Source organism: Mesoplodon bidens (assembly GCF_964165515.1).
Source record: "Mesoplodon bidens genome assembly, chromosome: 5".
In the NCBI taxonomy this organism is placed as follows: Eukaryota; Metazoa; Chordata; class Mammalia; order Artiodactyla; family Ziphiidae; genus Mesoplodon; species Mesoplodon bidens.
In genome coordinates this window covers 98,758,948-98,784,221 of record NC_138161.1, presented here as the reverse complement: position 1 = coordinate 98,784,221, position 25,274 = coordinate 98,758,948, and the positions used below count along the sequence as shown (strand labels likewise).

General features: G+C 35.4%; 1 protein-coding gene across 4 annotated transcripts in view; it reads right to left on the bottom strand.

Moving 5' to 3' along the window:
- ATP11B (ATPase phospholipid transporting 11B (putative)) overlaps positions 1-25,274 on the bottom strand; it is a 121,151-nt gene that overhangs the window by 78,739 nt on the left and 17,138 nt on the right. For 2 of the 4 annotated variants that reach the window (XM_081234106.1, XM_081234105.1), the window contains exons 2-8: positions 18,718-18,834; positions 14,531-14,590; positions 12,764-12,853; positions 11,034-11,114; positions 5,993-6,100; positions 5,677-5,805; positions 4,944-5,047 (exon numbers count right to left, since the gene is read on the bottom strand). In XM_081234106.1, the coding sequence (XP_081090232.1) occupies positions 4,944-5,047; positions 5,677-5,805; positions 5,993-6,100; positions 11,034-11,114; positions 12,764-12,853; positions 14,531-14,590; positions 18,718-18,834 (689 nt within the window). The remainder of the gene's footprint in view (positions 1-4,943; positions 5,048-5,676; positions 5,806-5,992; positions 6,101-11,033; positions 11,115-12,763; positions 12,854-14,530; positions 14,591-18,717; positions 18,835-25,274) is intronic. The other 2 variants (XM_081234107.1, XM_081234108.1) reach the window with 2 other exon arrangements.

The window sequence follows — 25,274 nt, the reverse complement described above, 5'->3', positions numbered from 1 at the left end:
GTGCACCTAGAGCCCGTGCTCCCCAACAAGAGAAGCCACCGCAATGAGAAGCCCGTGCACCACAACGAAGAATAGCCCTCGCTCGCCTCAACTAGAGAAAAGCCCGTGCGCAGCAACAAAGACCCAATACAGCCAAAAATAAGTAAATAAATAAATTTATGTAAAGAAAAAGAAAAAGGGAAATAATGTAACCACTGTTAACTAATAGGTAATTGGGAAGGAACTGACAATGTTCAAAGGAGAAAAATTAATAAACACAGAAAAATGTTCAGCCTTTCTTTTTTTTCTTTCCTTCCTTTTTTTTCTTGGCCGTGCTGCATGGCTTGCAGGATCTTAGTTCCCCAACCAGCGACTGAACACAAGCCCCGGGAGTGAAAGCACCGAGTCCTAACCACCGGACTGCCGGGGAACTCCCTGTTCAGCCTTTCTAGTAAAACAATAAATTAAAACTAGTTTTAAAACTATAAAACTATTAGCTACAAAATCAGCAAAAATTTAAAAACTATAATACTTAATACTAGGGAGTTCCCTGGTGGCACAGTGGTTAAGAATCTGCCTGCCAATGCAGGGGACACGGGTTTGAGCCCTGGTCCGGGAAGATCTCACATACTGCAGAGCAACTAAGCCCGTGCGCCACAAGTACTGAGCCCGTGTGCCACAACTACTGAAGCCTGTGCACCTAGGGCCTGTGCTTTGCAACAAGAGAAGCCATCGTAATGAGAAGCCCACGCACCGCAACAAAGAGCAGCCCGCGCTCACTGCAACTAGAGAAAGCCCGCACACAGCAACGAAGCCCCAACGCAGCCAAAAATAAATAAATAAATAAATTAAAAAACAAAAAACAAAAAACAAAACTTAATACTTGTAACATTTTGAAACAGTAATAAGCCTCATAAACTTATACTTAGCTCATAGCAATAAAAATTAATCCAACGTTTTTGGAAAGTAACATGTCAGCAGGTTTAACAAAGGCCAAATTCGATTAGGGTTTTAATCTAATAATTCCACTTTTGCAGCTCTGTCTGTTCTTAGGGAATAATCTAGTATTAGATTATTAACTCTAGGAGTCAGGAGCTATCACTGTTTCTTTACTGCTGCATTCCCAGTATCTAGCACTATGCCTCAGCTATTGGAGGCACTCAATATATGATGAATAAATGGGCAATAAAAATGTTCTCAAATCCTTTGATTAAGTAATACTGTGGAACTCTATCATTCATTTACTCATTCAACAGATATTTATTGAGTGTCTATTCTGTTCTAGGTATTTCAATTCAATAGTTAAGTGAATTGTAACACACACAAATCTTAGTTGCATATATCACAGAATACAATAAAAGGAAAAACTTAAGTGCATAAAATTAAGTCCATAAAGATATTTATTCAACTGTCAACAAACATGTAGTAAGGCCTCCTATATGCCAGATCTGTTCTAGGTGCTTGGGATACATCAGTGAACAAAACACACAAAGATGTCTGTCCTTGAGTTTATAATTTAGTTGGAAAAGGAGATAATAAGCAACAAACATAATAAATAAGTACATTACATAGTATACTAGAAGGTATTATGTGCTATTAAAAAAAAAGCAGGAGAGGGTAAGAAGGATTAAGTCACAGTATTAAATAGTCAAAGTAGGCCTCACTGAAGAGGTGATTTTAAGCAAAGACTAGAAGGTGGTAAAGGAGTTAGATAAAGAACAGCTAGTGAAAAGGTAGAAGTGGATACGGCATGTTCAAGGGAAAATAAGGATGCCAATGTAGCTGGAGGGTGAGGCAAGAGGGAGAAGGGTCAAAAATTAGATCAGAGATCAGTTGGGGATGGAGACAATCAGTAAGATCATTATAAAGATACGAGTGAGACAGAAAAGCCATTGTAAGGTTTGGGCAGAGGAATGCCATGATCTGACCTACATTTAAAAAGGATGACTCTGGCTGCTTTTGTGAGAACAGACTGACTGCAAGGGAAAGAAGAGTAAAAGCAGAAAAACCAGTAAGGAAGCCTTTGATAGCAGTAATCCAAGCAGGAGATAATGCTGGTTTGGATCAATTTAGCAGCAGAGAAGGGGGTGAAAGACGGTCAGGTTTTGGATGTATTTTGAAGGTAAACCAATAGGATATTCTGATGGATTGGAACGAGATGTGGGAGAGGAGGTGAGAAGAGGTGAGCAGAGAGGGGATGAAGGAGTCATGGCTGACTCCAAGGTTTCTGGCCTGAATAACTGAAAAGATGGACTGTCATCAGCTGAAATGGGAAAGGTTGTTAGCATAAAAACTTCTGGAGGAAAGATCAGGAATTCAGTTTTCAACATGATTAATTTGAGATTTTTACTAAATATCCAAGTGGAATTGTGGAACAGGAAGTTGGATATAAGAATCTGAAGACTAGGAAAGAAATTTGGGATTGAGATATAAATTTGGAGTCATCAGCATATAGATGGTCTTGAAAGCCATCAGCCGGGATGAGATCACAGAGTGAGTTCAGATAGTGAAAGGTATATTATAGGTAGAGGAGGGAAGAGGACTGAGGATAGTCCTGGGGAACTCTAACATCAAGAAGTCAGAGAGAAGAGGAGAAATCAGCCAAAGAGATTGAGAAGGAGGGACTACTGAAGTAAGAGGAAAATCAAGAGAGGGAAATGTCCTGGAAGCCAAGTGAACAAGTTGTATCAAAGAGGAGGAAATGATGAACTATTTAACTACTGGATGCTGAGTTGGTGAACTTATATGTAACAAGGTGTCATGCAGTATTTCTAATAGCAAAACAATGGAAGAGTTAAGTATGGAAAGACTGGGGAACCATTAGGTTCTAGTACGTTTACTTAGACTATTATGCAGCCATTAAAAGAGATCATTAAGAATACTGTGCAGTAAGATGGAAAATACTTTAAAAAACCACAAAGGCAATCCATATTCTTTCAAGAAATAGAAAATATGGAGAACAAAAAAGGTGACTGAAAATCAGCTGAAATCGTACCACCAAGAAATAAGTACTAACATTCTGACATGTAATTCCTCTAGGTTTTTCTTTCTCTCTATACCTATTTATTTTTTCTATCTAACTACTTAACTACCTATCAAATACACATACATACATATTTCTTTTTATATAATTGGGATCATATGAGACTACAGCTCTATAACATTTTATTCAACATTGTATTTCAGTATGTTCCTATGTCATTAAATTCTTTGAAAGCATCATTTTTACTACTACCTAATTCATCTTACATCTATACCATAAAGCCATTTAAGCATTCCTCCTACTTGGACATTAAAAATGCTTTCAATATTTCCCTTATAAATAGCATATAGTATAATATAGTAAACTGAAAAAATACAGTTAGAGATATATAAAATATCTTTACAGCTGTGAGTTCCTCAAGGATGGAAACTGTGCTTATTAATCTTATTTATCACTTATCATAATGAGCACAAAGGTGCTCAACAATAATTTGTTGAATGAATGAATAAAGACAGCAATAAAAATTTTAAAGTAGTGGTATAATTAATTATGAGTTATTTTTCTATTACAAAAGTCTTCTGTAGTAATTACATTACATTTGTATTTAAAATATATATATACTTTCAGTAAGGAAGAGGAAAAGAGAAAATAAAGAGGAATACCTTATATTTAACAGTGAATTATTTCTTATTTTAAAAAAATTTTTTTAGGGGCTTCCCTGGTGGCGCAGTGGTTGAGAGTCCGCCTGCTGATGCAGGGGAAACGGGTTCGTGCCCTGGTCCGGGAAGATCCCACATGCCGCGGAGCGGCTGGGCCCATGAGCCATGGCCGCTGAGCCTGGGCGTCCGGAGCCTGTGCTCCGCAACGGGAGAGGCCGCAACAGTGAGAGGCCCGTGTAACGCAAAAAAAAAAAAAAAAAAATTTTTTTAAAACTTTCTCCCCATTTTCCAAATAATGTAAAACCACCCACCAAAGCATTAGTTACATTTGATCTCATATTAATCTTATGCTTTCTTAATGCTGCATCATTTTCTAGTTTTTAATACTAATCTTTTAATAATTCACCCTTGTCTGAGACTTGGAAATAACAGCAATAGAGAACTCTTAAAGTACTAAATTCTTCACAGTTAAATCTATCTTATAATTTAAATGCTCTTAAAGCATAGAACTCCAAATTTTTACAGTTAATTGGAAAACTCCATATTGCATCCATATTTGACTTTGATGAAAATGCAAGATTTTTATAATATCACATAGAGAAAACTCCATTATAAATATATGGATCCAGAATAAAGATATGTAAGACATCTGAAAAATCCAATGACTAGTGATAAGATTTTAAAACATTCCAACCAACAAATGGAGATGGAGAATATGACAAGAAGCTGAGGGTAATTTTTACAATGTGGTTATAATTTATATTCTATCACCAGTTACTGAGTAAAAATGAGTAGTTTCTCATGGAAGTCTTTAATAATAAAAAGTTGTTTCCATTCCATAGACCACAATAATTAGCACAGCACTCACTGAAAGATGACTCACACTGTATTAATATTTAGTAATTGTAATGTTAAAAGGAGTTAGCTCCTATTGAACACAAAGACATGGCCCTTGCCTTCATGGAGCACATATATACACATGCACGCACACACCCACACCATTAGATTATTTTCTTCTAAGGCAATAATCTTATTTCTGTTGTAACTACTATTATAAAGTTTATTGCTATTGTTATAAAGCCAATTCATACCAAAGTAGAAGGTAATAGGAGAGAACATGTGAATAAAAGCATGGCTTTTGAATTAATACTTTGGCTTAGAATTCTGGCAAATTCTTTTAGCTTTTTTCCCCTTTAACTGATCTCCCACCTTGCTCCTCCCAATAATGTCAATTAGCTAACTATCTCAGTGCACGTTTATCATTGTAAAAACGAAATCTGTAAACAGAACTTAAAATGAGCATGGTGATTATCACACCATACCTGTACAAGTCTGCTTCTGGTTGCTGACATTCTATCACAGCTATAAGAGTGTCCAAATTGGCAACTGTTTGTAATACTGCTGTTTCTGGAACTGCCACATGGGTCTGAAAAAAAGAAAAATTAAATCGCACAGTTTCGAGATCTACATGGGACTTTAGATAACATTTATTTCCAACCACTTTTACATATGAAATCACAGCATTCTGTAGCTGAGATCACTTAGCTAGATGGCAGAAGAGAAAGAAGAATGTAAAATAACAAGTAGTAAAGGGAGCTACTGTGATTACCTGTCTACAGAGGACATTTGCATACCAGGAAATTAAGTCTGTGTTAACAGTCATTACTGCTCTAAGTTTATTATAAAAAATTTAATAGGGGGAAAAAAGTGAATCAAATAAAATCCTTGATTGTATTAATACTTTGAAAATTGAGAAAAATGTAAATGTGTCCTGTATCTAAAAAAGCACCAATGTATTAGAAGATTATTTTTTTCCTAAAAACACTTTTTGCTTTTCTTAAACTTGACTAAATTATGTGAGGCTATCCTTGAAGTAAATGTATAATAACATTATTTCTTTAAAAAAAACCTTAAGTTTTAAAAAGTTTCAGTAATTTAAAATATTTCTCCTTTATCAGGTCAAACTTTTATTACCTTAACCAAAGGAAAATATTACTATAATCCAAAGACATTTTGTTCACCAAGAGCGACACTCAAACATAAGCATGTACAAACCTTCAGGTTAGTTTCTCCATCCAAGCTAGCAGTTGTAACGTGACAAGAACCATCAAGTCGATCTGAGGACAGAAGCACCAAATCTGCAGGGAAAATTTCATCTTTGGCTACTCGAACAATATCACCCACCTATGAAGAATTTTGGGGAAAAGTGGATATACAGATTTTAAAAGGCAAGGACTTAATTTTATTGAGTTCTAAAGAAGTGGTCTATCATAATATTTTAATGTAGGAAAGCAGACTTTTAACTAAAACATAATCAGAGAATTTGTGATTTCAAAATATAATTGATTTCTATTATTTACTAAGTGCATACCCGAATGTTTTTTGATCTAGTTTTTACAAGGCCACCACTTCGAACAACATAAACAGGAGCTCCATTTACTTCATTATCTGAGTTATGTCTTAACCAATCTTCATATCCCTGTAAACATCAAAAGAATAAAAAATGCTCCTCTTAGTATTAGAAGATACTTTTTATCAAACGAGAAAAAGAAACATAAAAATTTCCCCAAAACATTTCATTCATTAGAATTATGTTAGGCTACTTTGACTCAGGTATTTGACATTCATCACTACTAAAAACACTGTTTTCTCTTGGTTTTCATCACATACATGTTCCTGGTTTTCACACTATCTCTCTAATTACTCCTCCTCAGTTTCCTTATGGGAGGCTCCTTCTATGTTACTTCAATGGGCCTTTTTTTCACTGTTCACTTTCTCACTACCAGATTTCTTCTATCCCTGTGTCTTCAAAAAGTTCTGAAATTTAGGGACTTCCCCAGTGGTGCAGTGGTTAAGAATCTGCCTGCCAATGCAGGGGACATGGGTTCGATCCCTGGTCTGGGGAGATCCCACATGCCGCGGAGCAACTAAGCCCGTGTGCCACAACTACTAAGCCTGCGCTCTAGAGCCCGCGAGCCACAACTACTGAGCCCACGAGCCACAACTACTGAAGCCTGTGCACCTAGAGCCTGTGCTCTGCAACAAGAGAAGTCACCTCAATGAGAAGCCCACACACTGTAACGAAGAGTAGCCCCCGCTCGCCGCAACTAGAGAAAGCCCGTGCACAGCAACAAAGACCCAACGCAGCCAAAAATAAATAAATAAAAATAAATAAATTTATATAAAAAAGGGAAACATAAGCATTTCACAAAGAATCCTTTGATTAAATGTTAAAGAGTGGCAATTTTAAAAAAAATTTATTTATTTATTTTTTATTTGCTTGCACTGAGTCTTAGTTGTGGCAGGAGGGCTCCTTAGTTGTGGCTTGTGGGCTCCTTAGTTGCAGCATGCATGTGGGATCTAGTTCCCTGACCAGGGATCAAACCCAGGGCCCCTGCATTGGGAGCGTGGAGCCTTATCCACTGGAAAAGACTTATGCTATTTTAGAGAAAATTCAAGAACTCAGAGGTATAGCACAAGTATAGATAATGGAATGATATCTAAGAGGTAACATTAAGTGATAAAAGTAAGGTACAGAATGTGTTGTAGCCTATGCTATCATTTGTGAAAAATATACGCTTACTAATGTGAACACTTGGTATAGATACCTGGACTAATATACAAATAATGGCTCCCTCAGGGGAGGAGAACTAGGAGACTAAGGGATAGGAGCATAAGAGACTTCTACTATATGTTATTTTATTTATTTATTTAAATATTTATTTGGTCTACAATAGCCAGGACATGGAAGCAACCTAAGTGTCCATCAACAGATGAATGGATAAAGAAGGTGTGGCACATATATACAATGGAATATTACTCAACCATAAAAAAATGAGTTATTGGTAGTGAGGTGGATGGACCTAGAGTCTGCTATACAGAGTGAAGTAAGTCAGAAAGAGAAAAACAAATACTGTATGCTACATACATATGGAATCTCAAAAAAGAAAAAAAAAAGGTTCTGAAGAACCTAGGGACAGGACAGGAATAAAGACCCAGATGTAGAGAATGGACTTGAGGACACGGGGAGGGGGAAGGGTAAGCTGGGACGAAGTGAGAGAGTGGCATGGACATATGTACACTACCAGAAGTAAAAAGCAGCTCGGTGCTTTGTGACCACCTACAGTAGAGGGGTGGGATAGGGAGGGTGGGAGGGAGGGAGAAGCAAGAGGGAGGAGATATGGGGATATATGTATATGTATAGTTGATTCACTTCATTATAAAGCAGAAACTAACACACCATTGTAAAGCAATTATACTCCAATACGGATGTCAAAAAAAAAAATTATTTGGCTGTGCTGGGTCTTAGTTGCAGCATGCGGGATCTTTGCTGCAGCATGCAGGATCTTTAGTTGTGGCATGTGGGATCTAGTCCCCTGACCAGGGACTGAACCCAGGCCCCCTGCATTGGGTGCACACAGTCTTAACTGCTGGACCACCAGGGAAGTCCCTATATGTTATTTTATACTGTTTCCATTTTTTAAAAATATGTGCATCTATTACCTAAAAATATTATAACATTATAAAATATAAAACAAATACTAAAGATTGCTCTAAAGGTCTATGTTTTTCAGGGAGAATCCTTTTGGGAAAGCATTTTTAAGACACAAATTATGTTGGCTCAATTTAAGATGTGGTATGTCAATTTTAGAGAAATTTAATTGAGAGTCAAAATACCTTTCCTGAAACTGTCAGAAAGCATACTTTTATAGTCAGATGACATCAATAAAGCAATAATTTTAAAATTATCTTTTTGTGAAGTTATCATTCCATTTACTTCCATTGACAAATTTAAACTAAAATAAATATGTATTAGAAATCTTTGGCTTACAAGTACAAATGAAAAAGTATCATTACATACAATCTATGATACAAAATAGACTGCTTTTTCACAAGAGCAGTCATAAGCAGATTTATTTAGGGTTTTATTTTTTATATTGATTTTTTAAAAATTTGTTTTGTTTTGCTTTGTTTTTAGCAGTTACACAGTGATTTTATAGTGCAGGGATTTCAAGTGTTAACATAATTCCTGATTTTTCAATTGAAAACTCTAGAGACAACTTCTTGATGTTTCCTACCCTGGAAAATGTTGTTGCTTCCCTTGATTCTTCAGACTCTTTTGTTCTGCTTTTTACATTCCTAATTACCTTTCATATCTTGCTTACTATTATTCTTTTGTGTAGATACATTTGTCTCCCCAAATCCAAATATATATCGGCAACAACTCTAAACAGCTGGGGAAGCATACAGTTAAAATCTTTTTAAACACAAGTTCACAAACTATAATTCATCCTACATGTCACTGCCAGATTAAGCTTTCCAAAACACTGTTTTAATTCACTATCCTGTTCAAACTCCTCCTGATAACTCTCAAAGAGTCTTCCAGCCTCTTTAATTTAGTACCAACATCCATTTCCAGTATGTTATCTTTTAGTACGTTCCTACACAGGGTCAAACATTAGTCAGATATGTCATTCCCTAAAATAGGTCTTGCCTTTTCTTCCATTTAAGCCTTTGCTCAAGTTGTTTGTTTCTCTCACCTTCTTTACCAACTATCATTTTATCCATATTCCAAAGTCTCATCTCTAATAATATTTCTTCCATGAAGCCTTCCTTGATTATCCAGATGAAGTGTTCCACCCTTTCTCTGAATACCTACAGCTCACTGGCTCTTTCTATGATCTTATTAAACTATAATTATTTTTGAATTTGGTCTTACCTTCTTTACTTCATACGTTTTAAGCTCATACAGGACAAAGATTATGATACTTACCAGAGCACTATATCTTGCATTACACAACTAAAGAGAAGACAATTTGCAAATATAGTTGGAAGAAGTTAAAAAAAAAAACTAACAACTTCATTCATATTAAAGTATAAACCAGGGCAAGAAGTATTACAACATTTAACATTGCCTTAAAAATATTGAAGAGATTCATTCATTCATTTATTCACCTATCAAACAAATATTTATTGAAGGCCAAATATGTGCACAACCTTGTTCTGGTCACTGGTAATAAACTAGTAATATAAAACAAAGTCTCTGCCCTCACAGAACGAAACATTCAAATGAACACGACAGACAAACTAATAAACAAGCATTTATTCAACAGAACCATAGGTAGGCAAAAATGATATGAAGCAAAAAGACCAGAGCAGGAAAGGAGAGAGTGACACAGAGGTCAGGAAAAGCCTAAGATCTCCAAGTGGAAACAGCTGTATTTCCAAGCACAAAGAGTTGTATATGTGTGACTGGAGTTCAGAGCATAGTTTCAGGATACATGTAAATTTGAGACCCATCAACATATAAATGGTACCTTAAGCCACTAGATTGGAAGAAATCACCAAAAAGGAAACTATATATAGAAAAGAGGTCCAAGGGACAAATGTGTGTTACTTTGATGAAATAAATGACATCTACAAAGCCCAGTAAATATGTAATTGCATTAAGTGATGTGGATGCTTACTGACTTACAAGAATTCTCATCTCCAACAGAACACTGAATATAGGGAAATCAAACTTAGAATAGTAGCATGATATTCTGACACACTAGATAAATAATGTAACGGTTAATCTACAGACTCCCCTTACCCTTATCACGTAAGTAATAAATATACTACATCTCAGAATTATAAAATGTCTTCCAATTTTGTTTCCATGTCAATTTACATCTTATCCCTAAATCTTATACAATGAATATTTATCATACTGACACAAGAAAATTCAAATTAACTCCCTTTCAGGAGGAAGGGTTCAGTTTTGTGTAACTGAGCCTCTGGCCCAATATCTTCTCAAAGATATTTTGAGAAATGGTAGTATATAAACATGACATTTCTAGGAATTTTTAAACTTCTTACTTGTCAAGTTTATCCAATAATACTGTTTTTCTATACCTACATTTTAATATCAATTCAAGATCTGGTTGAAGCTATTTCCCCTAGAGTACTACTTTACATAAAAATCGACCTCACCAGAGGAAGTTGTAAAAAGTAGGAAAGCACTATATAATTTTTATTCAGAAATGTTCGTGCCAGAAGTACATGTTCCACTCCTTATAAACATATCCCCTTTGAACTGTATTTCCTTTAAATAAGACCAAACTCTACAAAGGTGATTATAATAATTAATCTGTTACATATATGAATTGGTTTGTACATATAAAATGCTTGTTTTTGGATGCTTCCTAGGTGTATCAAAGGAACGACATATTTTAACAATTGTAATCATCCCATCAGTCACCAGGTACCTGATAAAGATGGCTTAACTCAGTTTAATTTTACCATAGGCAGAATCAAATAAATTTCTTCTTATGAAAATTATTTTGACAACAATAAATCTTACTTTGGAGTGGAAATATTAAGCAACTTTTGAATGACTTGGGAGAAAAAAAACAATACAAACTATTTCATACCTGCTTTATGGCAGTTACTGTTATCACAAAGAATAACGGAAGTCCACTGGTAATTGGACTGGTAGGTGTATCAATCATAAGCTGGATTAAAAAACAGAGAAGGCAGAGTATATTTTATATTGTACACATCACACTATTAACATCTAGAATCTCATAATTATTGACAAATCTGATAACATTATATAAAACCTGTATCATGGTCCAGATGAAAAAATAACATGAGAGAGAGACTACGCAGTGAGTGTAGTTTAGTTCACAGTTTCACAAGTTCACTTTGATGGCTTTTATATGGGGTTAGTAGAATATCTAAATCTATTGCATACCCACAAATACTGCTAGGGTGGACTCAGTCTCTGCTTTCTTAACACAGAGTACTTAAGGTCTTCCTCGGTATTTGCCTTGGAGGGGAGCTATAGCTGCTCAGAATCTCATTTCACATTTCTTTGCCCATCCTGAGAAATGCTGTAAAGTCTGTCAGTTTTTACCCTGGGATCCAGAATAAACTCACCACTTAGGGAAAGAGAACAAGAAATGGGACTAGGGAAAGGGTTTCTTTCTACAAGTGATTTTGTTACACCTAGTGGAGCCAGAAGGGTACAACTTGGAAAATGCTGCTGCAATTATCTAAATCATACAACTGAGGTTTCAATAAACTGCTGGAAAGTAAATATTTGCAGTAATTATATTTGGTTATTTAGAACATGGGTCTAATGATGTATTAACATTCCTTTACTCTGGGTAGGCCAATTAAATTTGTTCTACTCCACACACAAGCTGAATTCCTGATCTTAGCTAGTAATTTCACAAATGCATGTTACATGGACATAGTAAGTTTAAATTTCTCATTTTTCCAACTAAACCAAGCTGAAGTTCTATTGATGAAAAAAAATCAGAAGTTCCTTTTCTGTTCATGAAGCAAAGCAATTAAATAAAAAAGTTTCTTCAAGCTTTACAGTGACTACTTCACAAGTTTTTTTCTTTTGAAAGCCCAGGTTCTATGGAGAGAAAAGTTCAGAGTTTATACAAAAATTCAATGCCACACTGGAGGAGACTGCCAAGGTATTATCAGAAAAGAATAACCTCTTTAAAAGAAAATGACACTTATTTTAAATCTTGATTTATACTCAAGTTTCATAAGCTGTTCTCTTGATATTTTGACATTAGGAAAAAAAGCACAATGTGAAAATCAAGAAACTGTCAAACAGCTTATAATGAACATAGATTTAGGTTAAGAAAATAGTCTCCTGGAGAAAAATCAATATTCACGGAGATTCTTAAAAATTATAATTAAAAAAAATTTTAAATGAAAGTAAAATTTCAATTAAAAAAAAGAAAAGCCAAAGAAAGATTTACTTTGTACAAAGATGGTTCCATAGGCAGAAATGTGCCAAAAACATGTGCTGTATATTAAAAGCCAAAATATTTATGTCTGAGGCAGAACATCTGAAAGGATGATGTTATTTTCTTGGCTTTGATTATGATTATCAGCACCATAGCAATCAGTGATAAAACAAAATACAATTAATCTTAAAATTCACTGGCTATTTTTCAGACATCTTGATGCGGTTTAAATCATTGTATTCAGTGAATACAATGGGGAAGCTCTGCAAAAAAAAAAAAAAAAGGTCCCACAGTCAAATGATTTAGAATGCAATATAACTTTTCCCTGAAGATATATTTTTAGAACCCATGTCTATAAACTTAACAATTTATGAAGTGATAAAGCTTACCTGAACCAAAAATATAATAAGAAAATAAAAGTTTGCCACTCTTCTGAATTGTTCAAATAAATTTTTTGGAACAAAATTCCACACAGTATACTAAAAAAAAAAAAAGGAAAAAAAAAGAAAAAAAAAGATCAGTAAGTTAATATTTTAAAATAATATATACTATATACATATAATAACAAGAAAAGTAGTATCAGATTTACTAAGCCCTTAGACAAATTCATGTAACTCTCAATGCTACAAAAACTATCTGGTTTTTAGAGTTTCGGGGCTTTTTTTTCTATTTTTTTTCTGTCTTTTACTATTTATTGGTAATTTTAGTATAATTTTTTAAAATGAGATAAACTGGAACCCATTAATTTTGCTATTAAATTCTTGGTTTTTTAGAAGTTGGAGATGGCAGATCTAGAATAATACTTTAATAACTGATTTTGGATTTTGGTTACACAAGACTGAACCTAATGCTGAAGATGAATTAAGAGTTGATAGAAATGCTAACACTGGATTCAATTTATTTTAAATTTTATTAAATTTATATTATATTTATTTATTTTATATTTTATTTATTCAGAAACAGAGGAAATGGTATAATTTTTCAGTTATTCCATTAAGCATGGGATATGGAAAAATAACCTAGAATGTGAAAAAGATTAAAAATTACTTTAGGTAAGTGATCACTGGTATAACCATCAAGAAAATCTCATAAAGGATATGAAAATCTGTCACAATGTCAATTTTTAAGGACAGTAGAGTATAATGGCTACGAACAGAGATGGTAAAGGGTTAAACTGCTGTGGCCTAAATCCTAATCCAAGGTCATTTAGTGACCCTGGACCTAATCTCTTTGTACCTCACTTTGTGCCTCTATAAAATGAGGACAATAATAACAATCATACTGTATAGGGTTGTTACAAAAATTAAATGAGCTAATATATTTATGAAGCACTTACAACAGACCCTGGCTCATATTAACTGCTGTGTGTCTGCTGTTGTATTATTCATCAGTTTATAAGCCTATAATGCTATATGATGGGGGCAGGGTAATATTGTACAAATTTTAGTTGTGCCACTCACTATTCACAACACAACTTTATGCATGAAACAGGGAAACACTTCACAGCACTGTTACTTTACCCTATGTCCATTCTCTCAGTAGAATGTAAGATCCCTAGAGACATTGTTTTATTTACTGCTCTTATCGCAGTTACACTAGAGCACACAGAGATAAAAACTTTAGCAGAATAAATATATAAATATGGTTGGAAAAAGAATTTTTTTTCCAGATAACTCTCCTGATGTCAGGCAATAACCATTGGTCAATTCAACTATTGACCAATAACCACTGGTCAATTCAACCACTGACCAATTCAAGATTTTCTCTGGTGCAATGGAAGATGGTTCTAATTTCTGAATTTTGGTATGTCAGAAATTTGCTTCTTAATCAGTTTTTTCCTTTTCTTTTTTTTCTTGGCTGCGCTGTGCGGCTTGCAGGATCTTAGGTCCCTGACTAGGATTGAACCCGCGCCCTCGGCAGTAAGAGAGGAATCCTAACCACTGGACCACCAGGGAATTCTCTTAATTAGTTTTTTGAGACCTCAAACATCCTTTCACATATGAACAAATTTATAAATATGGTTAGGTTCCCAGAAGAGCCCACAAAAGCCTATTTGACCCAAGGGTATATAAAGAATAGTACAATGCCTAACACCTTCCTTTCTTAGGTGAAATTATATTTTCAGTTCTAATCTGGGATACCTGAAACATATTTACCTGTGGTAGTGGTAGCACCAGTGGCTCTAGAATCTGGGATTGGTAACTATGTTCAAGGCTCTAGAGAGAAGAGAGGTAGAGACTTCCTGGAACCAGAAGAAGTCAGTGCTCAATGTGTGCATATGAGGTGGTAATTCTGGGTCAAACCATCGGCAGTTGATCTTCACTGGGGTAAAAAGGCAGTTGTCCTTACAGGGATCATAGTATTTCCATGCAACTTCCTCAGCACCAGATCAAATGTATAAAACTTTATAGGAATTAACTTGATGATGTTCTATGTTTACATCCATCTATATAATAGTGACAATATATTTTATCTTTCAGAATCTTGAAAAGAGCAACTATATAAGTTGATAATAAAGTAAATTAATTGGTTTCAGGATGCTCTCTTTGACTAGCTCAATAATACAATGGAAAAAGTGAGAAATAAAAATTTCTTAAGAAAGCTAGCTTACAAGTTAGGAATTATTATTTTTGGGTTTTCTGAAATACAAACATTAATAGATTGAATGAGTCTAAATTCTGCATTTGTCCTGTCACACACAGAGGAGGCACTCTAGTAGAATAATATTAAGACACATGAAAAAACTTCTAAGAAAAATAATTCATTATGCTTTAAAATTCTTTTAATTATTATGTAATAACAGTCAAGAAAAATGAACTAGAAGTATACCTTCTCTATAGCTATGTATACAACTTTATCATTGACTTTTTTCCTCCTAAGGTCTGACATTAGTAAGAAAACAAAAACATGGTTATAAAATTAAACCTTCTGCAAGGAAAAAAATTTTTTTAACATCTTTACTGGAGTATAATTGCTTTACAATGGTGTGTTCGTTTCTGCTGTATAACAAAGTGAATCAGCTATACATATACATGTATCCCCATATCCCCTCCCTCTTGTGTTTCCCTCCTAGCCTCCCTATCCCACCCCTCTAGGTGGACACAAAGCATCGAGCTGATCTCCATGTGCTATGTGGCTCCTTCCCATTAGCTATCTATTTTACATTTGGTAGAGTATATATGTCCATGCCACTCTCTCACTTCGTCCCAGCTTACCCTTCCCCCTCCCCGTGTCCACAAGTCCATTCTCTACGTCTGCGTCTTTATTCCTGTCCTGCCCCTAGGTTCTTCAGAACTGTTTTTTTTTTTTTTTTTTTTTAGATTCCATATATATGTGTTAGCATACGGTATTTGTTTTTCTCTTTCTGACTTACTTCACTCTGTATGACAGACTCTAGGTCCATCCACCTCACTACAAATAACTCAATTTCGTTTCTTTTTATGGCTGAGTAATATTCCACTGGATATATGTGCCACATCTTCTTTGCCCATTCATCTGTCAGTAGACACTTAGGTTGCTTCCATGTCCTGGCTAGTGTAAACAGAGCTGCAATGAACATTGTGGTACATGAGTCTTTTTGAATTATGGTTTTCTCAGGGTATATTGCAAGGAAATTTAAATTTAAGATAAGGAAGTTACTATAGCAAATTAAATTAAAGACATATGCATCTACAATGTGTAAGACACACTATAAGAGGAACAAAGAGAAGAAGTTTAATTTAAATAGAGGAGATTAAGAACAATGTATCAATAGCTATATTCAAAGATAAAGTAAAAGAAGGAATAGACAAAGAATTCAATGGGAAGGCAATTCAAGAAGTCAATGAGACAGAAAAATTTAATGAAGGAGGTCACATATGACACAGGCTTTAAGAGAGGAACACTCAGCAGGCTGAAAATAGGGGGCAAACAGAGGGAGAACATTTCAGGAAGGAAAGACAGAATGAACAAAGGCAGCGAGGAGGGAAGTTGATCGTGGCTTTGTGGTATAGAAGATATACAGTCTGAAAGGAGTTTAGGGAAATAATACAGGAGTAGAAAGGTAGTAAAAAGGGAACAATGAGAAGCCAGCCTCATTTATGGTCAGGAAAAAAAAGACACTGTCTATATAAATATCTACATTCTTGAAATTGTGGTCAAAAACATGAAATATACATTCTCTGCAAAAACATATAATCTACATTTAAAAAACTGCAGTTATCAATACAAAATCATAGCAAAGGTACAGTGGTAGGGAAGTTCAACATGAGTTCATGGAATAGCAGGTAATCTGGTTTGGAAGTTTAAAAAAGTGGTAGTGGAATAATAAGGAAGTAATAAGGGAGTAATGAGAAAGACAGTCTCCACGTGTGTGAAAAAAGGGCAATGTTTATTTAAATATCTACATTTTTGAAACTGTGGTCAAAAACATTAAACCTCATACTGCTATATATGAAAAGTCATAAAGATAGTTAATCTCAGAAGTTCTCCAGGGCACTCAGCTTCCAGTATTGGCAGACTGTGAACTCCTAGCAGATAAGAATTATGAAAACTAGATTAAAACAAACTATTTAAAATCCTGGAACATGTCCAAAATATCGACAGAAACTGGACGAGAGTTTAATTTCAAAAAAATTACAAATGGAAGGAATAATGATAAACTATGGCTTCTTAGTCTGGAGATAATATCCAACTCTCACAGCTATAGCAGCCAAACAGTGGGGGAAAACTACCCCCTTATCAACAAAATATCACAGAGATTCAGAGTTCAGGGCTAGAAAAGTGGCTGGAAATTGATGGGAAAATACTGATCGTGAAACCATGCAAGGAAAATGACCCAAATTCAGGACATAAACTATCCAAACCTAGGCTGACAGCTAAACTATGCACTAAAAAGGAAATGAACTAATGATACTGATACTTGCAACAACAAGGATGAATCTCAAGAGTACTGTGTTAAGTGAAAAGAAGACAGACACAAAAGACCCCTACTGTATGACTGTATTTATATGACATTCTGGAAAAGACAAAACTATAGTTAAAGAAAGCAGATCAGCTGTTAGTGCTAAAGGTGAGGAGGAGGGGGACTGGTTACTAACTTTTTGGAGTGACAAATATATTCTGTATTTTGATGATGGCGGTCACGTTACACATTTGTCAAAACTTATCAAATTATACACCTAAAATTAGTGAATTTTATTGTATATAAATTATACCCAGTGTTTTAAAATTTTTTTTTCAAGAAGGACTTTTATTTCTTGCATCACTTACTAAGAACTGTATCATTAATCTGAAGCTCCTCTATTACCACTAGATTCTGATATTTCCCTTTCCTGCCCTCTACTTTAGAACCACTGTCCAAAATGAGATGTCAGTAATGGGTGTGTTGCATATGTAAATAATGTAAAGGCTGGAAAAAAGGAACAGGGACAAGGAACCATTGGCCTAAAACAACATCTTCAAGAAAAATGAGATCAGGATTAGAGAGAAAATATTAGTCGCCCCGGAAGAAGCAATACAAAGATGCTTCTTAAGGTGGTCTATTAAGCAATAGCTATGCTCAGAGAGAAACTTACCCTCAGTTTCTGACTCACATCCTCTATAATTGCACTGTCCAATAAGGTTGCCACTAGTCACATGTGGCTAACTGATAATTTTAAAAACATTAAAATTAAATTAAAAGTTAAGTTCCTCAGTTACATTACCACATTTTAAGGCCTAAACAGCCCTATGTGGCTAATGGCTATCATATTAGACAGCATGGAAAACATTGCCATCATGAGAAGAGTCTATCAGATAGTCTATTTTGAAATTGAAGATATAGAATAATGCTAAGACATCTTAAAAATGCCACAGGAAAAAATGAAACAAGGAAAAATATGTAAAAGTGAAGTGGTTCCTTGGTACTATAAAATGTTTATAGAAGAATGATAAAACTGGAGGAAGTCAGGCTTTAAAGTCACACAGAACTGAGTTCAAACTCCGATCTCATCCCTGGGTAAGTTATTTCCCTGCACTTCAACTGAAAAAACTGACATAAAATGAGTATAATAACACTTTGTTAAAGCTATCTTAAAGTTGTTTTAAGAATTAAATAATATGAGAAGTACCTAATACAGTGTCTGGCACATGGTATAAATATTAGTTCCTTAGTTTAATTGCAACTAAGGGTAATTTTTGGCATATTGGCTACCTGATACTAGCAACCAGAAACTTTTTATTTTACAGTTCACAATTTTGGTTAAGATAAATCTACTAACCACCATTTCCTTGAATTTTTAAGGATATAAATACAAACAAATCACCTTTTAAAACAAAATAGTACATAACCCACAGTTTTAGTAATAAAAGTGTTAATTCTTACCTTAGATGAAATGATCCGGTTATCTATAAATTTCTGAGGTGTGTAAAGGCCATACTGAGGAAACCTGTTGGCTATGTAAATAGTTCTTGTGTCACTTTGATGTGGTGGGTCAAAACCCTAAGGCCAAGCAAAAGAAAAATAATGGTCAACAAGGTTAGTTGTTATGATTCTTTACTGCTGGTTCTATTTAACTGATCATATTACACATATTATTACTGGCCCTGAACTGCATATAGCCTCAATCTATTTAATTATCAGAAGAGTTAAGCCATATTTTTTTTTCTTTCAAAGTAAACAGGTACATTTTCTTCAGATATAAACTAACTAGGTAATAACCTCTAGTAATGAAAAATAGTCCATACTCTGTCAGAAATGCTACCACAAGAAGACCTACAGAAGCACTTGAAGACAAGGCTTCTTTCCTTCCCTTTCATTCCTGGGGTTCCTTGCTTTTCTCTTAGGATAGATTCCTAGCCAGTGGTATGGAAGTCCTGTGTAGCTAAGGCCTAGTCAGCACCTACCATATCTAAGGACAAAGGCTTACATTTTATTTTACACCCAGATCAACTCGGTTTCAAAGGGCTTTGTTCCCAGAGGGCTTAAAATGCATTGGATAGCCCAGATTCATTCCATACAAGCATTTCTTTGCGCTAGTTACATTATCAATCTACTCCCTGAAATACGGATATATGCTATAATTCTGGCCTCAAATTTAGAAGACCCTCAATTAAGGTACATTCAGGAATGATCTCTAGTGGAAAAGTTTGCCCTGGTGACAAGAATACTGATACTTTATTCTACAGCACTGTACTCTTTTCCAGAGTGGCAAGTGAATCTTTAAGACTCCTTGATAGATATCGGCATCCCTGTAAAATTTCCACTAAGCACAGACACACACAAATAGTGGAAATCCCCATATTACCTAGAGGGATGTTTTGTTTAGCACATCAGAATATTAGAAGTGCTACATATGGGTTTCAACTGCTGTTATTCATGGTTTTAAACAATTTATTTTGTGATCTTAGAAACAGCTAGTACAGAACTGTGCAAATTAAATGTATTTGTATACTCCATTAAAAAATGAAGTTTTATTTTATTTGTTTATGCTACTTAAAGTGATGACATTTTGTGGATGTGAATGTGCTATTATGTATCTGATTTCAAAATCAGTTCAAGGATAAAATGTGGCACACATGTTTATTTTCCTCATAAATTTTCTTTTAAACATTTCATAATTGCGCCCTGTAATAACTCATGGGAGAAAGAGGGCAGGTTTCAAAATCAGAGTCAGAACTCACTGCTCTATCTGGAATATCATAGTTATTTAAAAGATATATACCATTTATTCAATCAATAACTATTAACTGAGTTTAAGCACTATGTTAAGCCATGAAGGATTATGTGATTTGTTACATACTCGAGCATATCATAACATGCTCCAACTCAATAAATAAATCAATGAACAAACAGTTTGAATGCTACTGCTGTAGTCTATGGATGTGTTTTTCAAAGATGGTCCACAGAAGTTTGCCTGTAACTTTCATAAAATAACAAAAGGGACACACAGGTAATGGAAGCATTAGACTCCATGGAGCACATGTATTCTGTATCCACTCTGTAACCATGTTAACATAACACTAAGTCATACCCCATGCATGTAAACTTCTGAGATAAAGAAAAAAAAGTAAACTTGAGGGTTTGAAAGAGTATATAAATCTTTAAGATGTCAAGACAACTAAGACTGAGAAGCACTGATATAAAATTTTATTTTATTTTTTGCTAAATCCCACCAAGATTATTACTATGTACATCTAAAGTTAAGAAACAAAAAACAGGGACTTCCCTGGTAGTCCAGAGGTAAAGAATCCGCCTTACAATCCAGGGGACGTGGGTTCACTCCCTGGTCAGGGAACTAAGATCCCTCATGTTGCAGGGCAACTAAGCCCATGTGCCACAACTACTGAGCTTGCACGCCTCAACTAGAGAGCTTGTGTGCCGCAAACTACAGAGCCCACGCGCGCTGGAACCCGCATGCCACAACTACAGAGCCCACATACCTTGGAGCTTGTGCGCCACAACCAGAGAAGAAAAAACCCCGCACAGCACAACTAGAGAGAAGCCCGTGCTGCAACGAAGAGCCCGCGCGCCACAACGAAAGATCCAACGCAGCCAAAAATAAATAATAAATCTCTAAAAAAAAAAAAAAGGAAACAAAAAACAAATGCCCTCCCCCAAAATATACTGACGTTTACATTATAACCTCTCATTCATTACTAGAATATACTATATATATAAATGCGTGCACTATACAGAAGCAAATGCTCATCATTCTCCATCCCTCTCTCCTGGATGGACCAGTGATCACATACTAAAGTTTTGGAACTCCTGAGATTTCTACAATTATTTCAAGGAGATATTTTGAGATGTTCCAAGAATAAAATCAGTTTTAAATTAAACTGAATTTTAAATTCAGCATCGCTATATTCCAAGAAATCATAATTTAAAATAAGATGACAATACCAAAAGGAGAATAACGATAGTATGTTTTTCCTTATTCCCAAAGATGCTATAACATCCACTTAAGCATTTTGAGTTGTTTTTCCAGTGATTAATTAAAATGACCTTATCCAATCATGTTATAATCAATGGCATGCATATACATGTGGGTGTGTGTATAAAATAGTTAAAATTTATATTTGTGACTGCGGTATAAGTACAGCTAAGTGTCCCTCATGGAAATTAAAGCTATAACTTCAATTCATTAGCATCAACTTCTTTGCCACAAATTCAAGCAGCCATGAACTAACTAAAAAGAACAAAACTGTCCAAAAATGAGAAAAGTGACTTAGGGCAGGTCTGTGAATCTCTGAAATTGTACGCAAATTTGCATATCTGTGCATTAAAAAAATTTTTTTTAAATTTTGGCCACGCCACGCGGCTTGCAGGATCTCAGTTCCCTGACCAGGGACCGGACCTGGGTTACAGCAGTGAAAGCGCCGAATCCTAACCACTAGACCACCAGGGAACTCCCATACATGCATTTTGCTGATGACAGAATAGTCTTCCTCAGATTTTGATGACATAAAGAAAGTTAGAACCACTTATCTAAGGTCTTGCTTTTATAATCAGTTCCCCACCTCAATATTCCATATTTTAAAAATGACACAGAGAATTGTTGTTTCAATAACACCTCTACTTTGTTTAACAGGAATCAAAACAAACAGATTTTATCAAAATTAATTGTATAACTATACCATTAATGTGAAGTTCAAGTATAGTTTCATGCTATTTCTAACAAGCATTACCAGCAATTCTATGCTACTGTACAATCCGAACTCCCTAATCACTAGGCTACGGCTACACATCAGGGTTCAGAAACCTCTGGTATGTATTACACTTTCAGCCCAGACTACCCATTCACACCCTGAACCCCTGGATGGCTTGCTCCTTTCTTCTATGGTTTCATCTTGTCCTGGATAAAGGAACTGAGATAGATTAATGCTATTCTAGCCACCCTGGTTTTGTTTTTACTTTTTAACATTTATTTATTTGGCTATACCAGGTCTTAGCTGCAGCACGCAGGATCTTTAGTTGTGGCACGCGAACTCTTAGCTGCGGCATGTGGGATCTAGTTCCCTGACTGGAGATTAAACCTGGACCCCCTGCATTGGGAGCACAGTCTTAGCCACTGGACGACCAGGGAAGTCCCCACCCTGATTTTATTTTAATGCCTGCTAAAAAGTACAGTTGACCCTTGAACAACTCGAGGGTTAGAGGAGTCGACCCTCCACACAGTCAAAACTCTGAGGATAACTTCAGAGTTGGCCCTCTGCATCCTCAGATTCAGCCCTATAGTACTGTAGTATTTACTATTGAAAAATCCACATATAAGGGGACCTGCACAGTTCAAACCCCTGTTGTTCAAGGGTCAACTGTATAGGCTTTTGGAAGCACACAAATTTAAGCTATTTAAAAATAACAACTCTCATTAACTCTAAAAAAGTATGAAATTAAAAACCTCTTTTCTGTGTGGATTTATGGGCATATGTAAAAACCACGGGTACTTTTAAAAAAAGTGGATTAGGGCTTCCCTGGTGGCGCAGTGGTTGGGAGTCTGCCTGCCAATGCGGGAGACACGGGTTCCAGCCCTGGTCTGGGAGGATCTCACATGCCGCAGAGCAACTAGGCCCATGCATGACAGCTGCTGGACGTGTGCTCTGGAGCCCATGAGCCACAACTACTGAAGCCCGCGTGCCTGGAGCCCATGCCCCGCAGCAAGGAGTCACCGCAATGAGAGGACAGCGCGCCATGGTGGGGAATTGGCCCCCGCTCACTGCAACTAGCGAAAGCCCAAGCCCAGCAACGAAGACCCAATGCAGCCAAAAATAAATACATAAATTAAATTTTAAAAAAAAGTGGATGAGCATTTAAGGTGGAAAAAAAAATCCCATGATGGCATTCAAGGAAAGAACTGAAAACACATGGGACTGATTTGAAAAAGACTCCTTTTGTAACAGTAAACTGATGAAACCTAGGGAAACCAAACCAGAAAACAGCGTATAATTTTTAGATGTTGGTCTCTGGCACAAAGCAGTACTTAGAAATGACTCATAACATTTTATATTTTCATACCAAATATACCAGTCTCTGTACTATTCTTAAAATCCCAAAGATTTTATGAAAAATACAAGCATTACAAATAAGAGCTAAGAAGAAACTAAAACTACAGTCCTATAATTAAATATTGTCACACTTCTTTAACATAACTAAGAAAACATTTTTAGAGTTCACAGTGATTAAAGTAAATTTGTACATTTAATCATTCCTATGTGTGATCTATTTCCTCCATAATAGAAAAAAGCTACAAAACAAACCAAAAACCATGAAAAACAACATAAAAAGAAGCATTCAAAATTGCAATGGCACTGTTATTAAAATAAATGAACAGAAGCTTTATTTCGGTCACACACTTTCTATGACACAAAGTGATATTTGTTGGCTACGTGTTCCAATGTACACAATACTTCTGGGGAAGAATGATTTAACGTATTTTACCAAATCTACAAACTTAATTGTGAATTACTGTTTCCTGGATATAGACTTTGAATAAAATACATCTATACGAAGGTATTATAAGGACAAGATAATTTTACACTGTTAAGAGACCAAAGCAAGGTGAGAGGGAATAACTTAAAACGTCCATGATCTAAACACAATTTAATTTTAACTTTTTGTATCATGTTACATAATTTTCAGTTTAGGATTTAAGGTAGTTTGCCATCTATCGGACCAGTCTGGGCTTCCAAGAACTCTGGCTTACTGCAGAGGTGGGTTGGAACTGGCTTTCCAGTTACAGGGTTCAAAATTTAGAGTGATCTTTGACTCCAAACATCTTAAATCATCTGCAAATACTTTACTACAGGAAGTTCATCTCTTATAGGAAGCTCATCTCTTATATTACCTCCCAAACTTGATTTCCCACTCCAACATACACCTCTAGCAGCCCCTGTGGAAATAATATGGTGACCCCTCAAAAAGGTAAACACAGAATAACTGTATGATCCAACAATTCCACTTCTGTGTATAAACTCAAAAGAAATGAAAGCAGAGACTCGAACAGATATTTGTAAACCCATGTCCGTGGCAGCATTATTCACAATAGCCAAAAGGTGGAAGCAACCCAAGTGTCCATTGACAGACGGATGGATAAACAAAATGTGGTGTGTACAATGCGATATTATTCAGCCTTAAAAAGGATGCGATAACATGGATGAACACTGAAGACATTATGCTAAGTGAAATTAAGCCTGTAACAAAAGGATGAAATTTTTAATTTATTCCTCTTAGATAAGGAGTAAGAGTTGACAAATTCGTACTTTGCAAGGCATTTATTCAAGGGGAGCTGGGGAGGGGAGAGGAACAGGGCATTAGTGTTTAATGGGTACAAAGTTTCAGTCTGGAAAGATCAAACAGTTCAGGAGACAGATGGTGGTGACTGATGGCTGCATAACAGTGTGACTGTACTTAATGCCACTGAACTGTATATTTAGAAATTGTTAAAATGGCAAATTTTATGTTAAGTATATCTTACTAGAATTTAAAATATGTCAATTTCACCCATTTGGGACTTTACCACGGATTTTCTGGATTACAAGAATCCTATTTGGCCATAATTCAACTGTGACAGTAAATGTCTCTTATTTGCTAGCCTGGTGATTTGAAATCACAGAGACATTTATGATAAAAATAAATGTGTGAGGTAGTTTTAGTTTAGATCAAATTTAAAATCATAGATTTCACTAAGGGAGAATTTAAGGTTTCTGTAACCAAGAACCCTAAATTGATTTTTTTGGTTTACCTATCCAGTTGAACACTGGCTGGATAAGGAATGAAACTAGTAACTCTTCTACCTGTGGTATCCAGATTGGAGATAGATGAGTAAAATGGAATTCCTACTAAGGTTTCCCAAACATTTTTAAGCCTCCTCCCTCTCCACTCACAATCATAAACAACAACGGCAATGAATATGGCTTCCTACGTCCTCCTCAGTATATCAG